This window comes from Manis pentadactyla, chromosome 5 (genome assembly GCF_030020395.1).
Source record: "Manis pentadactyla isolate mManPen7 chromosome 5, mManPen7.hap1, whole genome shotgun sequence".
NCBI lineage: Eukaryota > Metazoa > Chordata > Mammalia > Pholidota > Manidae > Manis > Manis pentadactyla.
This window is the reverse complement of record NC_080023.1, coordinates 57,655,372-57,681,305: the sequence shown is the minus strand read 5'-3', so window position 1 is coordinate 57,681,305 and position 25,934 is coordinate 57,655,372. Positions and strand designations below refer to the sequence as shown.

At 34.8% G+C, this 25,934-nt stretch overlaps 1 protein-coding gene across 1 annotated transcript; it reads right to left on the bottom strand.

The window, feature by feature from the left end:
- Positions 1-10,548: 10,548 nt before the first annotated feature.
- ODAM (odontogenic, ameloblast associated) lies at positions 10,549-19,086 on the bottom strand. Its single transcript, XM_057503243.1, is given in 11 exon segments — positions 10,549-10,578; positions 10,824-10,876; positions 10,879-10,984; positions 11,423-11,495; positions 15,456-15,572; positions 17,561-17,636; positions 17,639-17,707; positions 17,710-17,794; positions 18,352-18,396; positions 18,942-18,983; positions 19,075-19,086. Coding segments are annotated over 11 exon segments (708 nt in total).
- Between the last annotated feature and the right edge of the window lie 6,848 nt (positions 19,087-25,934).

The window sequence follows — 25,934 nt, the reverse complement described above, 5'->3', positions numbered from 1 at the left end:
GTAACCCAGTTCATCACAGAGTGATTCAGGTTTCAGTTTAGGCCCCATGGTGACGTGATCCGCTAGGCTGAGATAATTCCCTTGCACAGAGATCAAATCCCTGAAGTCTACTCTGTTGTGTGTGCTAATACCTAAACTCTTTAAGGATTTCTCTAGATTTTGAGAAGTTTGAATAGAGGAATATCTTTAACCACAGTTATGGGTATTTCACATGGCAATCTTACATGTTAAAAAGAGGAAATGTAACTTACACTTCATGGTTCTCCCTGGTCTTGGGAGACCTAAAGCTCAAACAGTGAAATTAATTCAACATATGCTAATGAAACACACAAAATGAAAAATATATACATATGTATAAGAAAATAATTTGTATCCTATCTAATATTGCTTTATGGTATTCCATTTTTAAAAAAGGAATCCAGGATTTGAGTGCCCAGAAATATTGTAGGAACCATTTTTCTGAAAAGTATTAATATGTATTATAAATGACTCAAATTCACCACTGTACCAAGGCAATGTGGACTTGAACTATGTGCTGAACAATATGTGATTTGTAACATTTTCTAGAATGTAATGTTAAAGGTGCAGGTGTTAGCCATGTTTAAAAAGCAGAATACAGTGTGTGGAAGAAAAAATCCCTAGGATTCATGAATTAGAACAAAAAAATACATAACTACTCTGGAATATAGAAATGAATACTTACTGGGACACCAACAGTTACTGCCAAGATGGCTGTAATCAGAAGGAGAACTTTCATCTTACTCAGAAATATCCTAGAAGGCAGCAGAGACACCAAATGTTAAATTCAGAAGAACCAGTTGTAGTACAGATTATATTAATAATAGCTCTTTGATCTTGGGCAAGTCACTTAACAATCTTAGGACATCAGTCTATTTCTTAATGGAGAACATTGTTTTTTATGTAAAAATCAAAGGTGCTTTGCAATTTTACAACTATGTAACATCAATTCTTTTAAAAACAAAAGTCCACATATCATTTACCAATACTTCTCTGTGCATGGTAATAAAAGTAGTTTCTGAAATGGTTTGTACAGAGAATGCTAATATAGGGATAATTAGTTATTTACTAATCTCAGGAAATTCAGAACAACATTCTATGTAATTATAACCATGAAATTCATTTACATGACAGAATTACTTGCTTTGGTTCCTAGGCAACCCTCCAAATTCCATGCAGTTTGGAGGGACCTGTTTTTGAAATTTGGGAAAAGACATTTCCAAAGCCTTTCATTCTATTTTAATTCCCATTGCAGACTCATCTTGTGATACACATTGTTATAATGCATCAGTTTCAATTGCTAATAAGTATTTGAGGAAACTGAACTAAATTAAATATTTAACTAACAATCATATATGTAATAGAGAAGTAGGCAATAAAGCATAGAAACTTGCATTAATCCAATAAGCACGTGCATATCACTTGATTTCAAACACAAACGGACAGTCGTCCCTGTGGGATGGTATTATTAGTCATTGAATCTTTTCTTTGTTGTGTTGTGGATGCAGTCGACGCTGGAGAATATATAGGGGCTTTGAGAAAGGAAACAAGTTGGAGGTTGGCTAGGGAACTTTATTTCAAGTCTTCCTCATATTTATTCATAAAATATTTCTTGATCACTGAATTTTAGACATTATTCTAGGTATTGGGTATACATAGGTGAGAAATGCCCTGCTTTCATGGACTTTAGTAAGCATGCTGTTGTAGGTCAATACATTACAAAGTTTTCTGAAGGTTATTTGATTTAAAGTTTTATATTGAGGAAAATGGCAATTGCCCATATCAATGTTATTTTGGGATGGGTTTGAGGTGATTAATAGAGACTTTAAGGGAATTTCATCATCTCTGATGATTCCTAAATATCTATAAGATGGAAAAAAATGTAAAGGAAAAATGTGCTCAAGTTTTGAATGGTGTCATTATATTTTTATTATATTGATGATCAAATTAGGGTAAAAAAATACCAGATGATGTTATGATTGTGACAACACAGGATTTAAAATCCCACTCAAGTTCAGAATTCCATAACAAGATTGGAAATACAGGCAATTAACAGTAAAAATAATACACCCACACACATTCCTCACAGACATACATCTACACACACACAGCTTAACTTCTAAGCACATTGTACTTGGTGCTGTCAGGGATATAAAGAAAAAGCATGCTTTTTGCCACCTGGCAAAAAGAAGACAGGTATAGGTAATTTTATAATGAAGGAGTAGTATGGTAAACATTATACATGGAAATTACAAAATACTGAAAGCATATAGAATAAAAAAGAGATAAATTGAGAAAAGAGTTTTGGAGAAGATGGAATTCAAGCAGGGCATTAAAATAGGAAGATAATCAGCTAGTTTCAAGGATTAATCAAAACCTCATTAAGCAAAGAGGTAAATAAGCCACATCATTGACTCTTCCAGATCATGTCTTGTGGTCAGGGTAGCATAATTGCCAACTACCACCTTTCATTTTTTTTACTTCTCAAGATGTAATTTCCACAGCAGTAAATTGCTGTGGGCTGGGGAATAAATCTGAAGTCTCTGAATGAATGAGATACATCTTCTTGGAGCATCAATTTCAATCAAGGATTTACAGGAAAGCACTGAAGTAATTATATTGAAAATCAATACAATATGTTATAGAATAGAATGCAAATACAGAAAATTTTAAAGATAAAATGGGCTACAAATAAATTGGCCCTTTTCATATTTCAGAGAATCCATGGTAGTGCATGTTACCTCTCTGTGCTGACTTGAGACCCATACAATTCAAAATGATGAATCTGAGGCTCTGTAACAGTCTCAGTGTGCAATCTCACCAGCATTCCACACCCACAAAGATTTACTTATGGCCATTTCAAACTATGCACTTACCACAGCTGAATGGTGATTTTTAAGAAAACATTTTTGTAAACAGGTATACCCAAAATGATTGCCTAATTACAAGTTTACAAATTCAACAAACCTTTGCATGACAGTCTCAATAATTTTAATTTTGACAGTCAATAGTATGTGTATGTTTGACTCTATCATCTATCATTTATCTATCATCTATCTATCTATCTATCCATCTATCTATATTTATCATCTATCTATCATCTATCTATCTGTCATCTATCTATCATCTATATCTATTGCCTATCTTAGTTTACAATGATATTTAAGACCTCTCTAACTTTAACTTTCCTGTCAGTCCCTTCTCTTGGTCGCTGTTGTAAGAAATGGGAGATGACTGGCTCTGGAATTGTAGAGAGATTTTATACACTCAGAAGTGAATAGAATGGAGAAATCTGTGGCTTGAAGACTTCTCCTCTGGGATCAGTCATTAACTCAGGGGAATCATCAGCTATCACAATATGTTGAAATTGGAGAATAAGGGACATTTTCAGTTTCGTTGAACTTTGCCTGAGTGAATACCAAATGCATCTATTTTTGGTTTCTTTTCAAATTCTGTATATCTTGTGTATTCAAAGCTTATCATTTCACATAAAGTTGCCCATGCTGTTATTTAAAACATTTTTCCTTTAATTCTCATAACTAAGAAAATATTTTCTGAAGATCCTAGTGGCATTGATCATAGTCAGTTGGAAAGCATGTTTGTTCATGTTGCAATTTTAAGAAAATAAAGACTCTTAAAAGTCTTTTGCATGAATCTGCTTTCATCTCTTTGATATTAGTGAGCAGGCTTACAGCTTCACAGATTAATGAACCATATTTGGGAACATCAAAGCATCATGATTACATTATGAAACACTATACTTTATTTTTCAATTAAAGGTGCACAACACAACAGAAAGGATATAACCATCAAATGTAGGACTAAAAAGTAGAACCCTCAAAAAGTTTCAAGGATCGCCTTAAACATGCACGCATATTGTATGTATTATAGTCAAGAGTCATAAAACTTGGACTTTTTACTATTTATTTGAGAATCCTCAAGAATTCAGTTGCTTGAACACAGTTGCTATTTCAGCAGAGTTTATATGATCATAATTTTAGTAATGTATCAAAGTCCATTATTTCTCTTTTATCCTAGGAATTAGGTCCAAGAGAACTCAGAAAAAGATAACAGCTAACATTTCTTGAGGATTTTAAGTGCTCAAGCACAAAGCTAATTGTTTTATATGTATTACATCATTAAACCCTGAAAATGACTAACCCTGAGAGCAAAGTACTATTATCAACATCCCATTTTACAGATAAAGTGACTGAGAAGTGAAGAATGCTAGTAACTGGTTTAAGCTATCACAACTAGAACTCTGGCAGAGCTAATATTGAACACCAGTAATTTGGTTCTAAACCCACACTCTTAGTGCTTTAATACTGTCACAGTAGTGGAAGATTAGAAAAATCAGTACAAACCCAGAGAAACATTAAACTTCATGTGTAACTGAATATTCAATCTTACCTTACTGATTTAGAGAAAACTGCTTCAATCAGATATCTAATTATTAAACAAACCTGGTATTCTGTTGTGTATCAGTTTTCATTTTGGCCAATTTGAAGTCAGAGTAGATTTCTCCAGGAGTAAGGATGTGTGTGTATGTCTACATAACTTGTATGTGTTTATGTATGTGTGCATAATATATTATTTATTCACTTGTTTAACAGCCATTATTCTGATTTCTTTGCTTATATGAAATTGTTCAAACAAAAGTTTCCAGTTACCTCTTTATTGTGAAAACCATAAATACTTTTCTGTCTTCATGCTTGGCATCTTTTGGCATTTAATACTGGTGACTATTCCCGCCTGGAAACCTGTTTTTCTCTCTGTTGGCTTCTTAAAACCACTCTCTGTTGTTTTTCAAGTTTTCTGACAACAACCTTAAATCTTATTTGTTGATTCATTTTCCTCAATTCATTGTACTTGACCTCTTATCTTTGTAGTTTACCCTTATTCTGAATAACATAATCTACTTCTGACTCCCTGAACTATGCTTTTAGCTCTAAGATTTCTCCCAGGAGAAATAGAACATCCAGCTAAATATTCCATTTATATGTCTGATGGATATAATTCACAACTGAATTTATAATTCTTCCCTCTATATCTGCTCCTCACTTTTATTTAATCTCTCAGCGAGCGGTCATCAATCACTCACTCATCCAAGCCAGAAATCTGAAACACCCAACATTTTCCTTGTCCCTTCCCTCTAGCATCTAATGGTGATTCTGTTTCCCTTTCCTGGAATCAGTCCCTTTCATCCTTACTGCCATTTCCTTAGTTTAGTTTCTCATTCTTTCCTGAACTGTTACCATAGATTGTCTGTCTCCAGTGTTCTCCCTCTCCAATCTACCTTGCTCAGTTATGCTGTAATGATGCTTCTAAATTGGCTTTCAAACTTTAAAAAATGTAACCCACAGTAAAAAAAAAGTGCATTATATATCATAACTTAGTATAAATCCCCAACCACACAAAAAAATGAGAGTTTTATGCAGCACTCCAGTTTGAAAAAGACAGATGCACCCCTATGTTTATCACAGCACTATTTACAATAGCCAAGAAATGGAAGCAACCTAAATGTCCATCAGTAGATGAATGGATAAAGAAGATGTGGTACATATACACAATGGAATATTATTCAGCCATAAGAAGAAAACAAATCCTACCATTTGCAACAACATGGATGGAGCTAGAGAGTATTATGCTCAGTGAAATAAGCCAAGCGGAGAAAGACAAATACCAAATGATTTCACTCATCTGTGGAGTATAAGAACAAAGGAAAAACTGAAGGAACAAAACAGCAACAGAATCACAGAACCCAAGAATGGACTAACAGTTACCAAAGGGAAAGAGACTGGGGAGAATGGGAGGGTAGGGAGGGATAAGGGCGGGGAAGAAGAAAGGAGGTATTATGATTAGCATGTATAATGTGGGGGGGGAAGGGGAGGGCTTTGCAACACAGAGAAGACAAGTAGTGATTCTACAACATTTTACTATGCTGATGGACAGTGACTGTAATGGGGTTTGTGGGGGGGACTTGGGGTAGGGGAGAGCCTAGTAAACATAATGTTCTTCAAAAAAATAAAAATTAATTAATTAAAAAAAATGAGAGTTTCTAAAAAAAATAATAGCTTTACTTATTAAACTTTTTTAATGAATACTATTTTTTCCAGCTTTACTGAGATATATTTTACATATAACATTGTGTAAGTTTAAGGTGCACAAGGCGATGATTTAATATATGCATATATTGTAAAGTGATTACCACAACAAGGTTAGGTAACATATTCATCACCTCAAATAGTTACCTTAGTGTGTGTGTGTGTGTGTGTGTGTGTGTGTGCGTGTGTGTGCGTGGAGAACATTTAAGATATGCTTTTAGCAACTTTCAAGTATACAGTGCAGTATAGTTAACTATAGTCACATTGCTGTACATTAGGTCCCCAGAACTTATTCATCTTACTACTGGTAGTTTGTACCCTTTGACCAACATCTCCCTTCCCCTCCCCTCAGCCCCTGGAACTACCAATCTACTCTCTGTTTTTTTAAGTTTGCTTCCCACATATAAGCAAGATCATACAGTATTTGTCTTTGTAATGAGCACTTTTCACTTTCCTGATCTTTATTTTCCATTTCTGTTGGCCCACAGGTTGTCCTGAATAAGCTAGCAGGTTGCCTAAAGCTGTGGTTTTGTTACTGAAATTTTACTACTCAAGGCAGCAGGAATAACGAAGATGTCAGCCACGGATTCTCCAAAACTAAATGTGGTTGGAAGATAGATCTTCTTCTTTAGCTATAAATGGTCAAGTCAGACTATATGATTCCTGATTTTCTTATCTTTAAAGTGAAGATGATGATAATTCTCTCTGGAATTGGGAATTGAGTGAAATGAAATGTTTTAAAGCTCTGTTCATGATGTCTGACTTCACAAGTGGTTTCATCAGCATCAAAACTGAAGCTCTGAGCAAGCTTGAGTAGAACCTAAATACTTTGATATAAAATCTGGTTGACTGTCCTGCTACTCTGTCTGTGTTACTGGAGCTCTGCAGACACCTTCTGTGGCTCCTCCTGAGTAGATGGTTTCCCTTGATGCCTGCTTCATGCTGAGATCTAAAAAGTAGCCTGCAGAATCATGCATCTAGTATCTGAATCATGCTCCTCCACTTATTTAACTTGGACAAATATTTTAACCTTTTATAATCACCCTTCTGTTCAGCATTAAAATAACAATAATAGTATTTTTTTCCTGTTTGCTTTGTAGCTTTAACAATTTAAATAAAAATGATATTTTCTATATGGCAGTGTGTTGAAATCAAAAGTCTTGAACCTGAACTGCTGTTCTTCTTCAGGTACATATCAGATCTCCATGTTCATGGTCTAGAATTTTAAGTTTTTCCTCCTTCTTTATTTTTATCTTTGAATTATCAAAATATAAAAATTCTGTATTTAATAGAGATTCTATGTTAAATCTTAGAGGATCCACATAATTAGAAAATGCTCTATTATCTTTACATTATTTAAGGTAACTGTCAAAATGCTTATGTGCTAGAAGCTGACAAATGTTTTACATGAAATATATACATGCATACATATATTATACATACATGTTTTACATATAATAAATATATATTCACAACAGCCCTATGGAATAAGCTATGCAATCATCCCCATTTTACAGATGAGAAAAATGAAACTTCAAAGTTAGGTATCAAAAATATATATATAGTTAGGTATCTAAGATCACAAATCTAGTAAACTGTGTAACTGCAATGCAGAATTAGTGCCTAAACACACACAAGTAACATGAAATGAATAAGGGAAAAATCTACTTAGTGAATCATAAGGGAGCTGTAAAGATTTTGAACAATTATATAATCTGTTATTTTAAAAACTGTTTTATATAAAAAGGTTACATTCTAACCCATTTGGACAAAAGCCTATAATATAAAGATAATTTTTAAATTTTATTTACTTGAAACAGTGACTACAAACTCAAAAAAGATAACACATTTTGACTGGTCAAGGGAAGTTTTGGAAATAGCCACAGAAAATTTTTTTACAATAATTGGACACTTCAGAAGGTAAATATTAAATATTGTTTGTTCATTCTGATAGAAGATACATCAAATATATACAAAGTTCCTAGTAGAATTTGATATGATACAAAGCACATTGGTAGCATTTTCATGTCTTATAATTTGGGCAGAATTAGAAAATAAGACTGCTCAGCTGTTGTTGGCTCTTGCCATTTATGTTATGAAATTATTAACTGTTAATGTATTAGATCAGATATAGACAACAATTTAATAGACTAGGTTGAATATAGATATAGGAATCAGTGATTATTTATAGGTGCTTATTAGAGTCACAACAACAATAAAAACATTCAGGCAGTAATTTTTGAGAGAGAAGAGGGGATGGAGGTCAAACTCTGTGAAGGTTAACTTTGGAGGGATGTGTGGCCAAGGAGCTCATGAAAATGATTTAAAAACAAAGACAATTCTAACTCTTGGCCAGAAGGGGGAGGAATTCTGACACAGTATAAAATAGTACAGCCACATTGGAAATTACTCAGCAGTTACTTAGGTAACATATACTTACCCTATGATGTGGCTCCGCTTATTGGTATTTACTCAGAGAAATCAAAACATGTTTGCAAAAGGTCTTGTGCAAGAGGGTTCATGGCAGCTTTATTCCTAATGAACACTGTTGGAAACAATGCAAGCATTCTTCAATAGAATGAATAGAGAAACTATGGTACATTCTTACAGTGTAATGTACAACTTAGCCATAACTTGAATGAATCACAAAAGCATTGTGTTGAGTAAAAGAAGCCAGACACAGAAGAATATTCAGTATATGATTTTATTTATATAAAGTTCCAGAGCAGGTAAAATTAATAGATGTTGATAGATTTTTTTTTGAAATAGTGGTCTAGTATGAGAGTGAGAGACTGGATTGACTGGAGAAGAGCAGAAAGGAATTTAGTAGGCATTGTTATCTATATTTTATACCTGAGAAAACTGAGACTCAAACAGGTTAAGTGACTCTCTGAAGGTTCAAAACCAGGTTGAAAGTCAGATCTGATGATAACCAAAATCTATGCCCTGTTCTGTCCAGGTTGCTGCCTCCCCAAACCAGCATTCACATTCTTTAGTATCTCTCCTTTTGGGTGAGGACAGACATCTCCCTCTGTAGCTGTGTCATATTGGGAGCATGTACTTCATGATATCTGCCACCAAATAATTTTGACTCTAATGGGGAGTGCATCAGAAGGAATCTAGACTGGGGGACATAATGAGATATGTCTAAGTTAGGTAGAAACTTTATCAGCCTCAATCACCCACATTCATAAATCCAATGACAGTATATCTTGACTCTCATTGATGACACCATTTTCCAGCACAGTCCTTTGTTAATGCAATTATCCAAATGATTCAGTGATACTGGCTTTATTCTCATTGTTATTACTTTCTAGATTATGCAATGATAGGATATTTGAAAAGAAATATAATTTTGTAAAGACAGGACTTATTAAATGATTGCATTATTTTATTATTTATTCATATGATACTATTTATAAGTAAAAAGAAATTCAGAAGAGCCATAATATTTTGTATATTTCAAAGAACTGATATTAACACTGAGGAAGCAAATAGCCTAAAATGATATCCAGAGTTGTGCCACATCTTTTTCTCTAAAAAATAAGATAGAAAAGCATTTTAGTATGATTAAACTATTTAGAGTACAATTCCCCAGATATTTTCTAAAATTGTTTAATAAAGGAATAGAAAACTACTTCCTCTAGCACTGATGCCAGATAGAATGAAGGTCATACTAACCTGAAATCCCTTTATGATTTCTCATTCAATGACTTGCATTAACTTGCATTGTGCAAAGTGTGACATTATAGAAGAGACTTTTCTGAAGAGATGTTAAAACTATTCATGTCTGATAGCATTTTTATAGACGTTTTTCCCCCCAGAGTAGAGAATGCTGAGTAATCATTTTCATAGAAGCAGGAACCAGAAGAGACTCATAGGCATCAGGGAGATGTCAAAAAACTTTACCTTTTAATTTTCCCTTCAGACAAAATTGTTTTTTTTAGTGTGCATTTTTTCACATATTGGTGCCATCCCAGCCTGCCTTCGATCAAACACCCACTAGCCTCACAGCTAACCCCATTGATTATGTAATTAGTTAAGGTTCTGTTTGGTATAAAAGCCATGTGATTTTTAAATTTCCATGTGATTGTGCAACTTCTAAAATCACTTTGAGACTTTATTTAATTTCAATTTAATGTAGATGTATTGGCATTATTACAACTTCAGCTTGCAAAGTGGAGTGGTGATTTGGGAAAACTGACTCTACATACAGTGTCTGTAGAATGTGTTTTACATGGACCTAGTAAATTTATTATTTGTGTTTTCAGAGTTAATACCAGGTTTATGACAAGTAACTGATTTTTTTCATTCTTCATAATTTTCCTGACAGTGTTTTTCTCTTTTAATTGAGGGTATGCTTGGTACTTAATGCATGCTTCTTGGCAAATACCTACCAAAGACTCTAAACGATTAGGACAACATCTTATGGTTCCTTTAGGCTGTTAGTCTTGGCCTAGTAAGAAAAGGACATTCATAAGAAGCTCTTATTAAATCAAAATTAAATTATAGTCTGATTAATTGATTATCCTTGAGCAATTTATTGGCCTTTTTATTTAATGTTAAGACCATATATTCTACAATACCATGGACACTTTCATTATTTCCATGACTAAGTCCCACAAGTTAAGCACTAATTTTATCTCTCTTTTTCTATTACACAATAATTTCTTACATAAAATGACTCTTGGGTTACTTTGCTTTCTCTTCCATGAGCTCTGGGGTAGTAGTTGGGTCTATAGCAAAAGAAAAAAATGTATTGTGCTGGGTTTTTGTGAAGTTGAAGGAATAAAAATCCCTCCGCTGGTATGTGTAAAGTTTATCATTTCTTTTTGTAAATATGGTGTCATTCCTCCTGATGGCTATAGAGAATAAAAAAGAAAACAAAGTGGTTATAGGTTCAAGTACAAGCTTAAAATTGGGAAGAATATAAAACAACAGGACTGAGATGCAAAGCAAAGAATTTATTAAAGAAGTAAATGCTTTATTAGTTTTCTAGGTTATAATCTATGCTTTAGAAAGATTACAAATATATATCAGTAAACCTGGGTGTATCTTAAACCTGGTTTTAAGTGAGTGTTCCTAGGAGAGTGTCTGGCATATAGTAGTTGCTCAATAAATGTTTGATGAATTGAGTGAATTGAATCCTGACTGGCAAAAGATTACAGGGGGAAGAAGTAATAATTGTTGATGGGTAAATAATTGTTAAGTCTTCATTGAAATGAACAATAGTGAGGGAACCTTGTAGGATGTGAGTTGGTGATTTTTAGTAGTTAGTAAACTGTGGTCAGGAAGCTTACCTTCACGGCAGTTTCCAGAGCTGTGACTATGAAAGGATCAGAGGCTAGTTGCTGCTGTCCTCCTGGTAGAAACCTGAAAAATTGGGAAGTTTAAAAAAGTCTAAATTTGTGAAATATGTTGTTTTGAACTCAAAGTTGTTAAACTTTTAAATTCATTCTTAAAAACAAAAGTAATCTTTTAGAGAAAAGCAGCTCCTGATCACAGGACACACAAGTCTGCGTATGCTGTCAGGAGCTTTCCTCACATTCTCTACTAGGCCCCGGTGTTCTGTTGAACATTAAAAATCTTATAGACACCAACATCAGATAAGATCAAGGCTAAACACCAGGAAGTGTTACAAAAACAAGATCACTTTGTAAGCTTGCTAACTGCACAAGCCACCGAAATAACAGGCAGCCTCATATCCTGGCTTCTCTGAGTGACTCTGGCTTCCATGCCAATGACAGTCTTTGCCTTGCTCCACTGTTCTTGCCTTTTAGGTGAAAATCGTTGTTACTCAGTCATAGAACTAACCCCACTTCCTGAGAACACCCAATCCTGAGTGAACTGCCACTGCTTGAACTGCCCCCAAAATCACCTGACACAAAGCCAGACCCTATGAGAAGTCATTCCGATACCTTCCCATTTAAGACACCCTGTTCCCCAGATGTGTGTTGTCCCTCACTGCAGTGAGTGGATACATCCAGCTTAGTCCAACTTGGGGTGAAAGGCATTTGGCACTGATAGATTTAATCAGCTAGGAAGCAAGTAGTTTCAAAACTTGTTTTTTTTTTAATGAAAAGTATACCTTTACTTACAGGTTCTGCTTATTGTGGAATATATATCCAAATTGAGTATAGAATGGCATCTGTCAGGTTTTTGGAAAATGCATTAGATTAGCTCTCATGATTTTTGTCATAATTTATAATAAATGATTCCTTAAAATTTATATGTATTTTATATTATACTAAATGCTTTTTTGAAAGGTCATATGTTGTTGTAGTTGGTAAATAATATTGTTAAATTACCAAACATCCTTTGGAATTACTTCCACCAGTCATTTGAAGAACAATTTTCAGTTTTCTCTGACTTAGTTTGGCAAGTTTTAGAGTAGTGGTTTACAGAACTATTAAATTATTTTTTCCATTCTAACTAAAAGAAATCTAGTTATGAGCGAGTTACCTAAATTTATATTAGGATTCTAAAATATTATTTCCTGTTCACAGAATTCAGCATAACGTCATAGAATTGTATTCCAAGCTTCAGGGATCAGAGGTGCCTTTCACCATGGGAGTTATTTTTATTTTTTAAAATAATAACCATATTAGGGAGGGATAAGGGGGGGAGAAGTAGGGGGATATTAGGATTAACATGCATGGGGGGTAGGAGAAAAGGGAGGGCTGTACAACACAGAGAAGGCAAGTAGGGATTCTACAACATTTTGCTATGCTGATGGACAGTGACTGTAAAGGGGTTTATAGGGGAGACCTGGTATAGGGGAGAGCCTAGTAAACATAATATTCATCATGTAAGTGTAGATTAGTGATACCAAAAACAAAGCAAAAAAAAAAAAAAAAAAAGGGCAGTTCCTGTGTGGTAACCTCCAACGAGTTCTACACAAGGGTTTAAAGGGCATATAAAAGTGTAGGCAAAGGGTCTGTTTGTGTTTATACAGAGGATCAAAGCCTAATTGGGCTACCCCGAAAATGAACTAAGATACGATATGAAAAAGAACTTCCAACATCAGCACTCTCTGGAAGACTCATGCCAGAAGATGATCATCAAAAAACCCCAACAAAGATCCACGCACTGCTACAGCTGTAGATGCACTCATCCCACCAGTTCCTGGACTTGCCATGGGAATGAGGAAGGAGATATCTAAGCTGGCCCGTGCATACAGTAAAACAACAAATTTGACTGGATCTATACTGTTGGAACTCAACCAAGAATTAGGAGAAGTGCAAATTGTAGCGCTCCAAAGTCTTACAACTACAGACTATTTACTGTTAAAAGAACATATGGCATGTGAACTGTCCCCAGGAATGGGTTGTTTTAATTTGTCTGATTTCTCTCAGACTGTTCAAGTTCAGTTGGACAATATCCACCATATCATAGATAAGTTTTCACAAATGCCTAAGGTGCCTAACTGGTTTTCTTGGTTTCACTGGAGATGGATGGTAATTACAGATATGCTTTGGTTATGTAACTATACTCCTATTATGTTAATGTGTGTGCGCAATTTAAGTAGTAGCTTAAAACCTATACATGCTGAAGTTACTCTACAAGAAGATATGTCAAAGAAATAATCAATCTTCCCATGTTTTCTTCCGCCTGCTACTTCTATAGCTTTTCTTCTTCCTTCCTAATTACAACCCTTAAATAGAATTCGTGCCTCATATCAAATTTACCGAGTATCACAATTCTTCCAAGTGGTAAAGATACCTCAAGACAAATGCTGGGCATAGAAGCCACAGGGCATAAATATGCAAAGAAGTAAAAAGCTAACCTTTTCAAACAATAAGGCTTCCCTCTCACTTATCAACTTCACATTTCCCTGTATGGCCCCGGAAGATGACTGGTTAGCCAGAGACGGGTAAGATTCCTCAAGGGAGGAACAACCTAAGACAGGCACAGTCACGGGGGGGGGGCCATCAGGTGAGAAATTGGGGATCAACAGAGGTGAGGCTTAGAACCTCACCCCCCCTGTTCTGAGAGAAATCTTCTGCATACGTGGATGTTTTATTGCCCTGGTCTAGCTTGGATGAACACATAGTCTACAGGCACACACCTGATCATCTACATTTGCTCTCTTACAACACTAAACTATGTTTTCTACCTTTATCTTGTATCTACCTACCACTTCAGCATTTTATTAAAAATAATAATAATAAAGAGAGAAATGTGGTATCCACATATAAATCAAGTATAAAAACCAAATGAGTATTCATATTTGAACTGACTGTTTAGAGTTCATAATGCATGAGCAAAACCGAAAGCTTCTGTGATGACTGCCCTTGTACTGTTCACTATGTAACTTATTCATTATGTAAGAATTTGTTCTCCATGTAAGAACTTGTTTGTTATGCCTCAGAAGATTGGAGACTGACGAAAATTAGGCTTGGGGTGGATTAATGATTGTACATTGAGCATTGACTCCCCTATACAGAATTTTATTGTCGTTAACAACCATTTGATAAATAAATATGAGAGATGCCCTCACAAAAAAAAAAAAAAAAAAAGGACTTCCAATGGTAAAATAAATAAGTAACCGGGATGTAATGTATAGCATAAGGAATATAGTCAAGATATTGTAACAGCTTGGTAGGGTGATAGCTGGAACCTAGAATTATGTATATAAATGTTCTACCACTGTGTTGTACACTTGAAACTAATGTAATGTAATACTGTGCGTCAACTACCCTTCAATAAAAAATAATTATTTAAAAAAATAATAATAATAATAATAACCATATGTGTATATGACAAGAGGGATGCCAGTGAACTTTTAAAAGTTAGAAAACTTCATTTTCTACGGTGATATAGTTTTTGGCCTCTGATTTTATTAAGTCCACTCACTGATGTCATTATTTTAAAATCCAGCCTTGGAACATTTCCAAACTAGTGATGTGTTAGGAGAAAGCTAATCCTTCATGACCACCAGTCCAGTTCAAGCCGTTTAGTTTTCAAACTAAATCTACTCAGATATTCTCTTCTCTGAAAATGTACTGTATCTTCTCTATTCTCAGGTGGAACTTGTCAGATTAAATCAAACACTAGAAGTAGCTGCTCCTCAAATAGCTGCTGTTCTGTTTGTGCAGTTGACTGTGTGATGCTTGTTGAGGCTGTTGACAGGACATGTAAACCGGTGGTACTGAAGCATCTATTTGTAAACAGAAAAGTCTGTAAGAGCTTCCTTTAGATCAGCATAGGCCATTTTTAAAAAAAGTCCTCAAATGTCAATATTACTGTAAAGCTGAATTATATCTAGCAATTTTATGAACAAAAGTGCATAAAGCAGTTATTCCCAAACTTTAGAAATAATTTGTATCGCACAGGATACTGGAACTTGTTTCAGGGTTGCTTGGTCCAACATATTTTGGAAGCAGTAAGTTCAGCGAAATTACAGGCTTTTTTAAAGGAGCATCTTGGACTTTATATAAGAATTTTAGACTTTATATACAAACATTATATATAAATTACTTTGCAAATATCTAAGAAGAGGATAGTCTATGCAGCATTTTCTAATATTTTCTGGGAATGATCTTTCATCAGGATTGGTATTAGATGTCAAGAGTTCTGCTGCTTTTAATAATTGTCATTTTACAACCCATATGCATTTTAGAATATTTGGAAAATTCCTGAAATAGGCAGGGATGAAATAAAATCACCTGCACCTTTACCACCCACATTATCATGTACTGGTTTCCACTTATTCTATGTATATTTATATATGTGATTATAAAAAATGGGGATTATAGTACATACAGAGAGTTTTGTATGCTGTTTCGTTTCCTTGTGTAATTAAATAAGAGACTATATTAGATATGAGTTTAAAATACTGTAGGGTTTGACAAGTGTATTTTGTGCAGTGATTCTTAATCCTGGATAATAATCAAAATCATCTATAACTAATTTAGCAGATAATCATATGTAGGATCTATTCACAGGGTGTTGAGGTTTTGATTCATTAGGCATGTGTAAGATCCAGGGCATTTTTAATTTTCAAAATTCCGTCTACAGATTCTAATGTAAAGCCAAGGCAGAGATTCACTGTTTTAGTGGTTAAAGGAACATGAAGAATTATATTCTAATTCAGCAATTTACTTTCATTGTGATTAGGAATTTAATCTCATTAAGATTTAGTTTCTTGATCTTTAAAATGAAGTAATCCACTTGTCATATACCTAACTCTGTAAATGCTATGGCAAAGAATGAGATAATGCCTAGAAGTAACTTCTGTTTTTTAATGAGGGTGTGAAAAAAAATTACATATTTATGATTACAGTAGAGCCAAGTGGTGTAAATTTTTGTGAAACGGTCAGTACTCTGCTGATGAATGATGTAACTGATCTATGTACCTATTTCTTCAAGCTCAGGATATTATAAAATCAGTTAGCCTAATCATGAGAGGGTTTTCCATATTGCTCTGATGCTTCTACTAGTTTACATTCATTTGTAAAGAAAGTTCTCATATGTAATGGAAATTACCACCATTTGATTGTACTACAGAGCTACATTGAAAATATACAAGAACCTGGAAATGTTTTGAGTAGAATTTCATAACCGCTAAGTAATGTAGGCAAGTGTTCCTTATCTCTACATCATATCATGTCATCAGTTTAATGCATCTCCCTCTGAAATAAAATTTAGGGTTGGGCAAAGTCAGTGCATGGTATTTCTCTTGAGTTGTTCCCAAATGCTAGCACTTTAGATGCTGAGAGGATGGGACATAGGACTTGTTGAACTTCTTTTTTCCCAATACAGTAATTCTCTGGAAATTCATGGGTCCTGGGGATTCTCCTTAGCTGGTCTTTCTTCAGGAGTTAATAAAGCGAGCCTAGCACTAACAAACTAGTAACAGCCCAGGAATGGTGGTCTCCAGACAGTTATATCATTGTGTGGGTTTTTATAGTCCCGGTATAGGAAATACACAACAAAGTATTCAGTAGAGAGTGTATGTAGCCATCTCTCTGTAGGGGTTATGGTATTATAATCATTTAGCTGTGCCTGCTCTGGAGGCATTTTGGAGAACAGGTAAGGCATAACCTGCCAAAAAGGAACACTTGACTTTTTAACTTAGCATTCCAGAGCTGTTATTAGACATATAAATTTATAATTTGTATTTGCAGACTTCTATGACATAAAAGGTGTCATATTTTATGTACCATCATTAATAGAAATTGCCTATTTTTAAGATGAAATTTCCCTTATTATCTTTTCCAAGATATGTTTTAACTGTGTTCCTGGAAATAGCTGATTTAAATGGCATTATTCACTTTAAAAATCAGAAAAGATAAGAAAGTGCTTCCAATGATGGTAGAACATATGAGAGAAAACTCTTGCTCAGTAACTTCTGTGTTGTATCAAAGCTGGTTTGTATTCATTTTCACATCCAACAATCATAATCTCTCTTCAGAATAAGATGGAAGAGGCCAGACTAAATGTGATTAAGGCCCAGCTGGGTCTGTGGAGGTGTTTGAATCTTTGAGGGGTTCAGCTGTCCCACTTGGGATTCTGGACAAAATTGATCTGTCCTAGGAGAGGCATCTGATTTGGGAACAGTGCAGTAAGGTGGTCTAGTGTCAAGAAAATTGGGAGAGTCCTGGCATTTGAGCTTGCATGCTGCTTTGTAGAATGCCAGAGAAAGGAGGAATCCATGCATTAAATGGGCCCTGGAAGGACACAAAAGAAAGGAAGCATTTCTCTTTCACTTCAGAAAGAATTTAAAATCAGTCCTGAGCAAGAAAGACAAAATGTAAACAATTTCTATATTCCCATTGCTACATTGTACAAAAAGAGGTTTCTTGGCACATTATGAGCTATGCAAATAGCATGACCAATGCTAAATTCCCAATGGTCATGAGAAATAGGGGGCAGAATGAGGGAGATAAAGAGTACGGCTTCTGCAGTTGCCAGAATGATTTCAAATCTTTTTTTTTTTTTTTAACCAGTTAGCTGAGTATAACTTTGTGCAAAATAGTTAATTATCTCATAGTTGTGAGAATTTGTCCCTGGCATATACCAGGTTCTCAAGAAATAAATGTTAATCAGATTATATAGCTTTTGCCTTGGTGTTCAAACAAATGGTCATTAAAATATATAGGAAAAATTAATAAATTCAAAAATTGAGATTTCAGATTTGGAATCAGAAAGCATTTTGTTCTCATACAAAATACCTTAAGAAATGAGCAGTAGAAAAATATTCTTAAAATGATTGAGGTAGAGGTACCTGCAGCTGTAGTAGCTGAAGTTAAGCACTAAGGTTCAGAAGTAACTAGAAAAGGAAAGATAATATGAAAAGAAGATTCTACACATGCTAAGACTATTAAAAACAATGTTTACTGAAAACATAGCACAAATCAGAGCTGACCGATCATAGTTTCCTATTAGAGGTAAGATGTTTTCTCATTAAGCTTACACTAAATTACAGTGATTAGAGGTTGGGATTTAACTACCTCTTCTTGCTGTGTATTAAGACTGCACAACTTCAGCCTCTTCCAGTGGTTTAGTAAGTCATTTTATGCTCTTAAACAACTATAACGCCTGTATTAGGTGCTGGCAGAACAAAACAATATTCAAGATCCTTTCTCCAGCTTTAAAGAATTTCTAATCAAACAGAGGAAGCAAATAATACCCTAGAAGTAACCTGGTTTACAAAACATGAACATTGGAAATATATTTGGATATAAGGGCTAGTGGATAGGAATGCAGGATAAATCAATGGAAGGTGTTTATCTCTTTCCCACTGGGTTTCCATAAAAAAAACAAAAGCAAAAACAAAAGAAACTGGAGGATATTGTTTTAAGTATTTTAATTAACCTCATTGCTGTTGCTTCCAGACATAAGATGCTGTGGGATAAGCTAAAAAAACAAAAATACACAGAAATGGTTAAAAAAAGGTTTTGTTATAGGTTTCATGCAATGACTTTAGTTATACCATGAAATCACTTACCATGCCTGACATTGTGGCTCCCAGTAGCCCAAGAGGAGTTATAATTATCATTTGCAGATAAAATATCTAGAAAGTAAGTGGTGTAATATAGCTTTAAAAAGCCTCTCTATGTAAAAATCATGGTAACAATAATTGGTGTTGTTCAATCAGAAGAGTAGTTGGATTTAAATAACATATAGGAGGATTTAAAATAAAACAGATTTATAAATATCTACAACAGACCTCATTCTTTCTTTTCAGAGCAGCTATTTATAAAAATTAAATTTTTTGCTTATCATTTTAGCTTGACCAAACGACTCATTTGGTGTCATACAATTTAATTAAATCCTTTGGCTGTTCTACACTGAAGGGAGCGGATCCTTTGGAACATGGGAGGCCATGATTGGGGTTAATAAACTAAATCCTTGTTATGAAAACAGTTGTAATGTCTATTTAATGTAGTAGTAAAAATACTGCAATGAAGATCTGGCAGTAGCAGTCCAATACTAGATAATTTCCATTTAGAAGTCTAACAACATTACAATATATTAAAACAACTGAGTCAATTTTTTCTTCTAATTTGGGGACATTAAAAAAATTAAACTGTAATTTTGATTTATAGTGCAACTCATGCGAGCATATTGTTACTTGTTCTCTAGATGTGAAAACTCCTGCCCTAGTTCAAATCACTGACCTACATAAACATTTAGGGTGATTTGCTAGTTTATCCCACAGAGTTGACTTAAAAAATAAAAGCAAAGATTTGATACCTTACCTCACTCCTTTGCCTATGAAGAGAAATCTTGACTTGTGCTAGGTCTGTGTTCTTTTTGTCTTTCAGCTGTGCTGCTCAGAACTTCTCTTAAATTTTAAAACCTGTCTTAAAAGAAGGGCTAATCATTTTTCAAAAGGACCAGGGATTCAGTGGGTTTCAGACAAGGTCTTAGCTAATAACACCTTTCCTAGTCATCTTTTAGTACTGTCATTAAATTATCCTCTGAGAAATGTTTCCCTGTGATCATTCCTGGCTTCTGCTTTGGTTATGACTAAATCTTCTAGAATAATTTCATTCTTCTCCTTCTTTTATTGTCCTTAAAATGGATACCTTAATAGAGTAAATTTAGAAACCTTTATTCAAGGATTAACAATGATTATTTTTATTTCAAGAGTGAAATACAGAATTATGAGACATAAGGCATAGATTTAAAAGACAAAAAATCTAAACCCTAGTTAGGGTCAGTAAATATTCTTTGGTTCTTCAATGCTGCACTGAGTAAATGTGAGCTAGTTTCATTTAGGCACAACCTTGAAAACATCAGTATATCTCCTTCTACCTATGGTATGAAATCCTAAAAAATTGCTAAACTTGTGATATGATTTTCTTACCACATCATAGTGTGGATATTGTCTGTGTTTATTTCTTCCATTCAACTAGCTTGAGTTTATATAAGTCAGTGGCTCAGTAGGTATTCCATTGACTTTTGTTAAATAAATGGGCTCCTTCATTCATGGGAGAAGAAGGTGACAGAAATCCAGGCAATGTCAACCTGTATGGATTAAGGTGCAGGGACCTTAAACTGAGGAACTTTAAGATGAGGAAGTCCTACACTGGATATTGTCACTGTCACTTCAGCATTTAGTTTTAGTTTGGCTACAAAACACCGGGTACCCCTTTATGCAAATAAAAGTACAAAAACACATGTCAGTGCCAAGTGCAGATGACTGCTGGGTACGTACCATTGAAATTATCTGTATCTTTGCTCTGTTCCAATACATAAATGATGAAGCAGAAACTACAATGGCTTACCAGTTAGTCCTTCCAAAATGTTATCTCTGCTTTTTTTTTTCCTTCAACTAACCTGTAAAACAAATAAAGAGACTTACAGAGAACCATTGTGAAGCAGATCAATATTCTGCAGATTCAGAGAATCAAATTTGAATTTTAGCCTTGCTTATAATAAAAATAATTTTCTTGAATATGAGTTATAATTTTCCAGGGACTTTTAATTACATATCAGGTAAGCAGGAAAGACATCACCATCACATTTCAGTGAGAAAGTTAATGTACAGAAGGTTCAGTGACTTCCTTCCTTCATTAATTTATTCATACAACAAAAACTTATTGTGCAGTCCATGTCCTTGCTGGACATTGAGAATTTAGTGTTAATAAAACAAACATGGTTTCTGCCTTCACAGAAGTTACTGCTTTTTCTCACTGTGAAAAACCTACCAGAATTGTGGCTAGTATGCAGGTCTTTTGATTCTTAATCAAGTGATCTTTCTAAATCACCAAGCTGCCTAACCAGAGGGAAGAGAGACATAACACAATTCTAAAGATAATTAACAGACAAAAATAATAAATTATTAAAGTATTTGCATATATTGCCACAGTTGAATAATAAATCTCAGTTTAATGAAGGTAACTGTGACTTTAACACTTATTCACTGGTAACGTGCGGTAAACACAGAATAAGCAAACTCTCTGTCAAATCTCTTCTATTACCTAGTATTTATTTTTAACTTCTGAGACTTTACTAAGGTGCCCCTTCTGTTTAATTGTGTACATTACTGTATTACGATCATCACATGTCCAGGACAATACAGTCTAGTTTAATGGCTCTAGCTTGATTATATGAGTGTAGCTTTATTATATTTATAAGATTAATAGGTATGTGCATGTGACTTGCAATATACTTAAAAGTATAATTTCCAGGAATAGAAGTATTAAGAAAAGGAAAGTAACATATGCCTCTTCCTTTCACAAAAGGTCCCATGAGTTCCAGAGTAATAGAGAGACCAGCACACAACTAACCTTGCGCTACAAGCCATCCACGGCCTGTGGTTCCTTGAAGTGGGGCCTGTAGAGCATTCAGTGGTGTTATATCCTCTTAATTGCAAGCCTTCTCAGTCTGGGCATAATCAACATCTGCCTTCTCTTATAATCACTTATTTTGTCCCTTACCTGAAATGGTTTATTTTTCTATTGAACCCCTATAGTATTTACTTGTGTCCTTTGCTCTTTGTGAATTTCAGAACTTTCATGACTTTGTATCTATTTCTTCTTAGGGGGGACTGCAATCTGAGTTTGGCCCCAACCTAGTTTCTGAACTATAACCTCCCCAAAACAAACAATCTATTTTAATCAAAATCTTAGTGTTCTAGTAACTTGATTTAAGATTAGTGTCTTTGGCTGATTTCTGCCTTTCTCCTTCTCAGACATCCAGCCAAGCCCGTGTTGTGGTCCTAGCTCTCCCCTGAGAATGTCCCAGGCACGGGGAGTTGTATCCCAGGACAGTCTGGGTTAGTGCTATCTCAGAATCCTGTTTCTTGTCTTTTTTTTTTCCATTTTGTTATGTTAAACATTCATCTCCTTAAAAATATTCTATGCTTTCTGATAGCAATGGTATTTTATCGCTTAAAAAATGTTGCTAACCTGCTTCCTTTCTTCTCCTCTTCTTTTCTCCTTGTCTTCCATCTATTAACTCTACTTCCTTTTTCTCCTGCTCTGTTTATTTTTCTTTTCTTCCACATATCCTGGTTTCCAAAGCCCTTCGTGATCTGACCCTTGCTTTATTCTCTCACTACATAGCTTCTCACTCTTGTCCTTGTTCACTGAGCTCCAACCATGCTAGCTCTCTTTCTGAATTTGAACATGCTTAGTTTATTCCTGCCTTGAGGCCTCTGTATTTATTCCCTATGCCTGAGTCCTTTCTCCATTTCTGTGGGGATGATGCCTTCTTGTCATTCAGTCTAGGAATCACCCCACAAAAGGATTTTCCCAGACTACCCAATCTAGAGTAGCCACCTTTTATCATTTTACCCTATTAAATTCTCTGCAAAACACGTGTCACTATCTCATAACTGATATATTTGTTTACTTACTTGGTTACTTATTCTTTTTAGTATCATTATAATTTTGTTTTTATTTTTTACCTTCTATCTCTAGACTATAACTTCATTAGAATGGAGTCTTTGTTTTGTGCACTTCTTTATTCCCAGTGCTTAGAAGAGCGCCTGGCCCATAATAAGTACTAATTATTTGTTGAGCAATTGCATGATAATTGTTCTGACATGGAAAGTCCAAAGACACAGTTTTACATAATAAGATTAAATGTTACTTACAGCACTAACAAATATCAAAAGTCATTGAAACATTTGATGATAAGACATATTGTTTAATAAAATTACTCTTCTTTTGAAAAATTCTGTCATATAGACATAATAAAACAAAACTGTTCATGCAATAACTTATATTTCAAACAAAAATTATACATCTCTCTTGGTTTATGACAGAATCTATTACCTCATTTTGGTGAACTTACATGAAGAATTTGGTAGAAAGGAGTAGTCATTTGTAATTTGTTTCTATATTTGTAATGTCTTAATCTACACCTTAGTTTTAGAAATGTCTTCTTTTTTTTTCTTCTACTTGCTATTTGAACAGTGAAAGTCGAACTGGTATTTGTTGCTTGGAAAATAAGGTTGAGTGTCAAATCTGATTATAGAGTCAAGGACAGAAGTGAGAGCTAGATTGGCAGACAGAAGGATCAGAAGTAGGAAAAAAATCTTCTCACGTTTATGTAAAATGATGCTATGAATGGGAACTGTATGCTGGAGGACACTCAATATAATACATTCAGATTTTGAAAACAAATTTGGGTAGAAGTGCTGCTGGATACTAATCTGTCATCCTGCTCCACCCTGGGAAATAACTCTGTTTACATTACCAGTGCTGGTCAGGTGGTCACCTGTATTCACATTACTTTGTCCTCTGGAGGTGGTGATGAAAAAAAGTCATCTTCAGTTGCTTTTTCAGAGTTCTGTGTTAGTCTCTCGGTGGGTGTTGTGATGAGAGCCCCATTTAAGAATGAAAGATTTATCATGCCAAGCCAGCAGATAGGGTCTTTAGGATTTGCCTCACCTGCCTCCCTCAGGGTTAGTCTCTCTTTCCAGGCCAAAAACACCATCCAACTAAGCTGCTAGAGGCCAGGCCTCTTCCCAGCCCAGCAGCAGATTTCTCGTGAGATTGACTGAAGCCTTGTCACTACACAGCTGCTTGGTGTCTCCCTTTGCCTGATCCTACTTTCTTCCCTTCCTTTCCAAGGGCCATTAATGCATTTTCTGCATGTTAATCTCCAAGTCTGTTGGCTTCCTGGGGACTTCAACTTGAGATAGTCACCAAGGCTTTATTCATGGCAATATTGCCTCTGAGTGATATGTTATAAAGATTTCATCATAGTTCATCAAGTGTTAATTACTTCTCATCAGTTAGCCAGCTCTGAATCACTATAGAGGATAGATGACTTCTGAGAAATAGCATCTGACTCACTAGTCTCATTTATCTTGTGTTGAATTGTGAATGTTATCTTTGTGCCTTCAGCCATAGTCTAATGTCCATAACTAAACTTCTATTAAACTTGTTACTATTTATATTTTGGCAATCAAATGTATATTGAATAAGAACCAATATTTTCTGGTGTAATGGGCATAAAATGGTTAAATAGGAAAACCCTGAACTCCTACATATAGAGTCCATGGTGGGAAATTATTACTGGTTACTCTTTCTACAGAATGGTTTATAAAACTTGCCACCAGCCCCCATCATGGCAAAGCATTTCTGACCAAGTTTCATAGAGAGAGAACAGAAATCTCACTAGGGTAAAAGGTAGCTGGAAGCTTTGAAGAGCATAAAGCTGTAAGCTTAGCACTTGGGGCATTTGTGGAATACCAAGTTAGGAACAGAATAAACCAGGGCTATGGAAACTTAATTTCCAAAAACTCTTATAAAACCTCACCTCTTATTGCATTGTTACCAATTTTTAACTCATCTCCATCTCAGAGTGGGGCTGTATAAAGATTGGAGTTAAGAACATGGACTCTGGAGTCATTTTGCCTGGCTCTAACTCCTGCCAGCTGCAAGCTCTTCAATTGCCCACAAGCTTTAAACCTCTCTAAGCCTGTGTACCATTCTCTAAAACAGGGATAACCTCATGGGATTGTTAAGATAATTAATGCTTTGTTCTTATAAAAGGCACCTGATATTGGTTACATTAGGCATTAGACTGTAGGCACCATGAGCATCCCCAGGCGTGCTCCAAGGTTGGCAGAAGAGTTATTTGTTGAATGAATGAAAAAATTATGTACAATACACAGAAATGCCTTTTCTTACAAAGACCAAATGGTAGATTGAATGACTTGGTGGAAAAGGACAAAGTGAAAAGCAGAGGTAGTGTGATGTTAGAAGAGCCACAGAGTACCTGGGTAGAGGTAGGCTGCTGAGCCCAAACTAAGGCTATCTATTATCAATTAAGTTGTCTATTAATTAAAAATATTCTTGAGAAACTTCCAAAATATTAATTTCAACATTTTTTTAAGGAAAATCACTTGGTTCTACCAACTCCTCTTCCCCTCAAATTCTATCCTTTTAAGTCAGTGGTGCACAGGTAAACCAGAACTCTGACAAAATAAACAAAGTCCAATGAAACCCTTATTTGTAGTTATCTTCCAATTTCCATAAGTGTAAATACTTCGACCAGGGCCCATTTCAAGTTATCTGTTTAGCAAGTGGCTTTAAAAATTTCTAAATATGAAAGATTGTATCTTAAGAGGCACTAAGAGTCAGCTCCAGCAAATTAATGCCTTCACATAATGGATAATGCTTGAATTACCCAAATAATACAGTGTTGCTGCTCTGGCCAGAAGCATTTTACATTATGTATTTTATGTTACTGTCAATTTATACTGAGAATGTAGGTCTTTAGTGGTATGTGAAACTAACATTTGTTTAGTGCTGTAGGTCATGTTCTCAGCTATGTTTTCTAAATATATTTTTTTCAACAGATCCTCATAAGAATCTGCAAAGTATCATTATCATCATTATA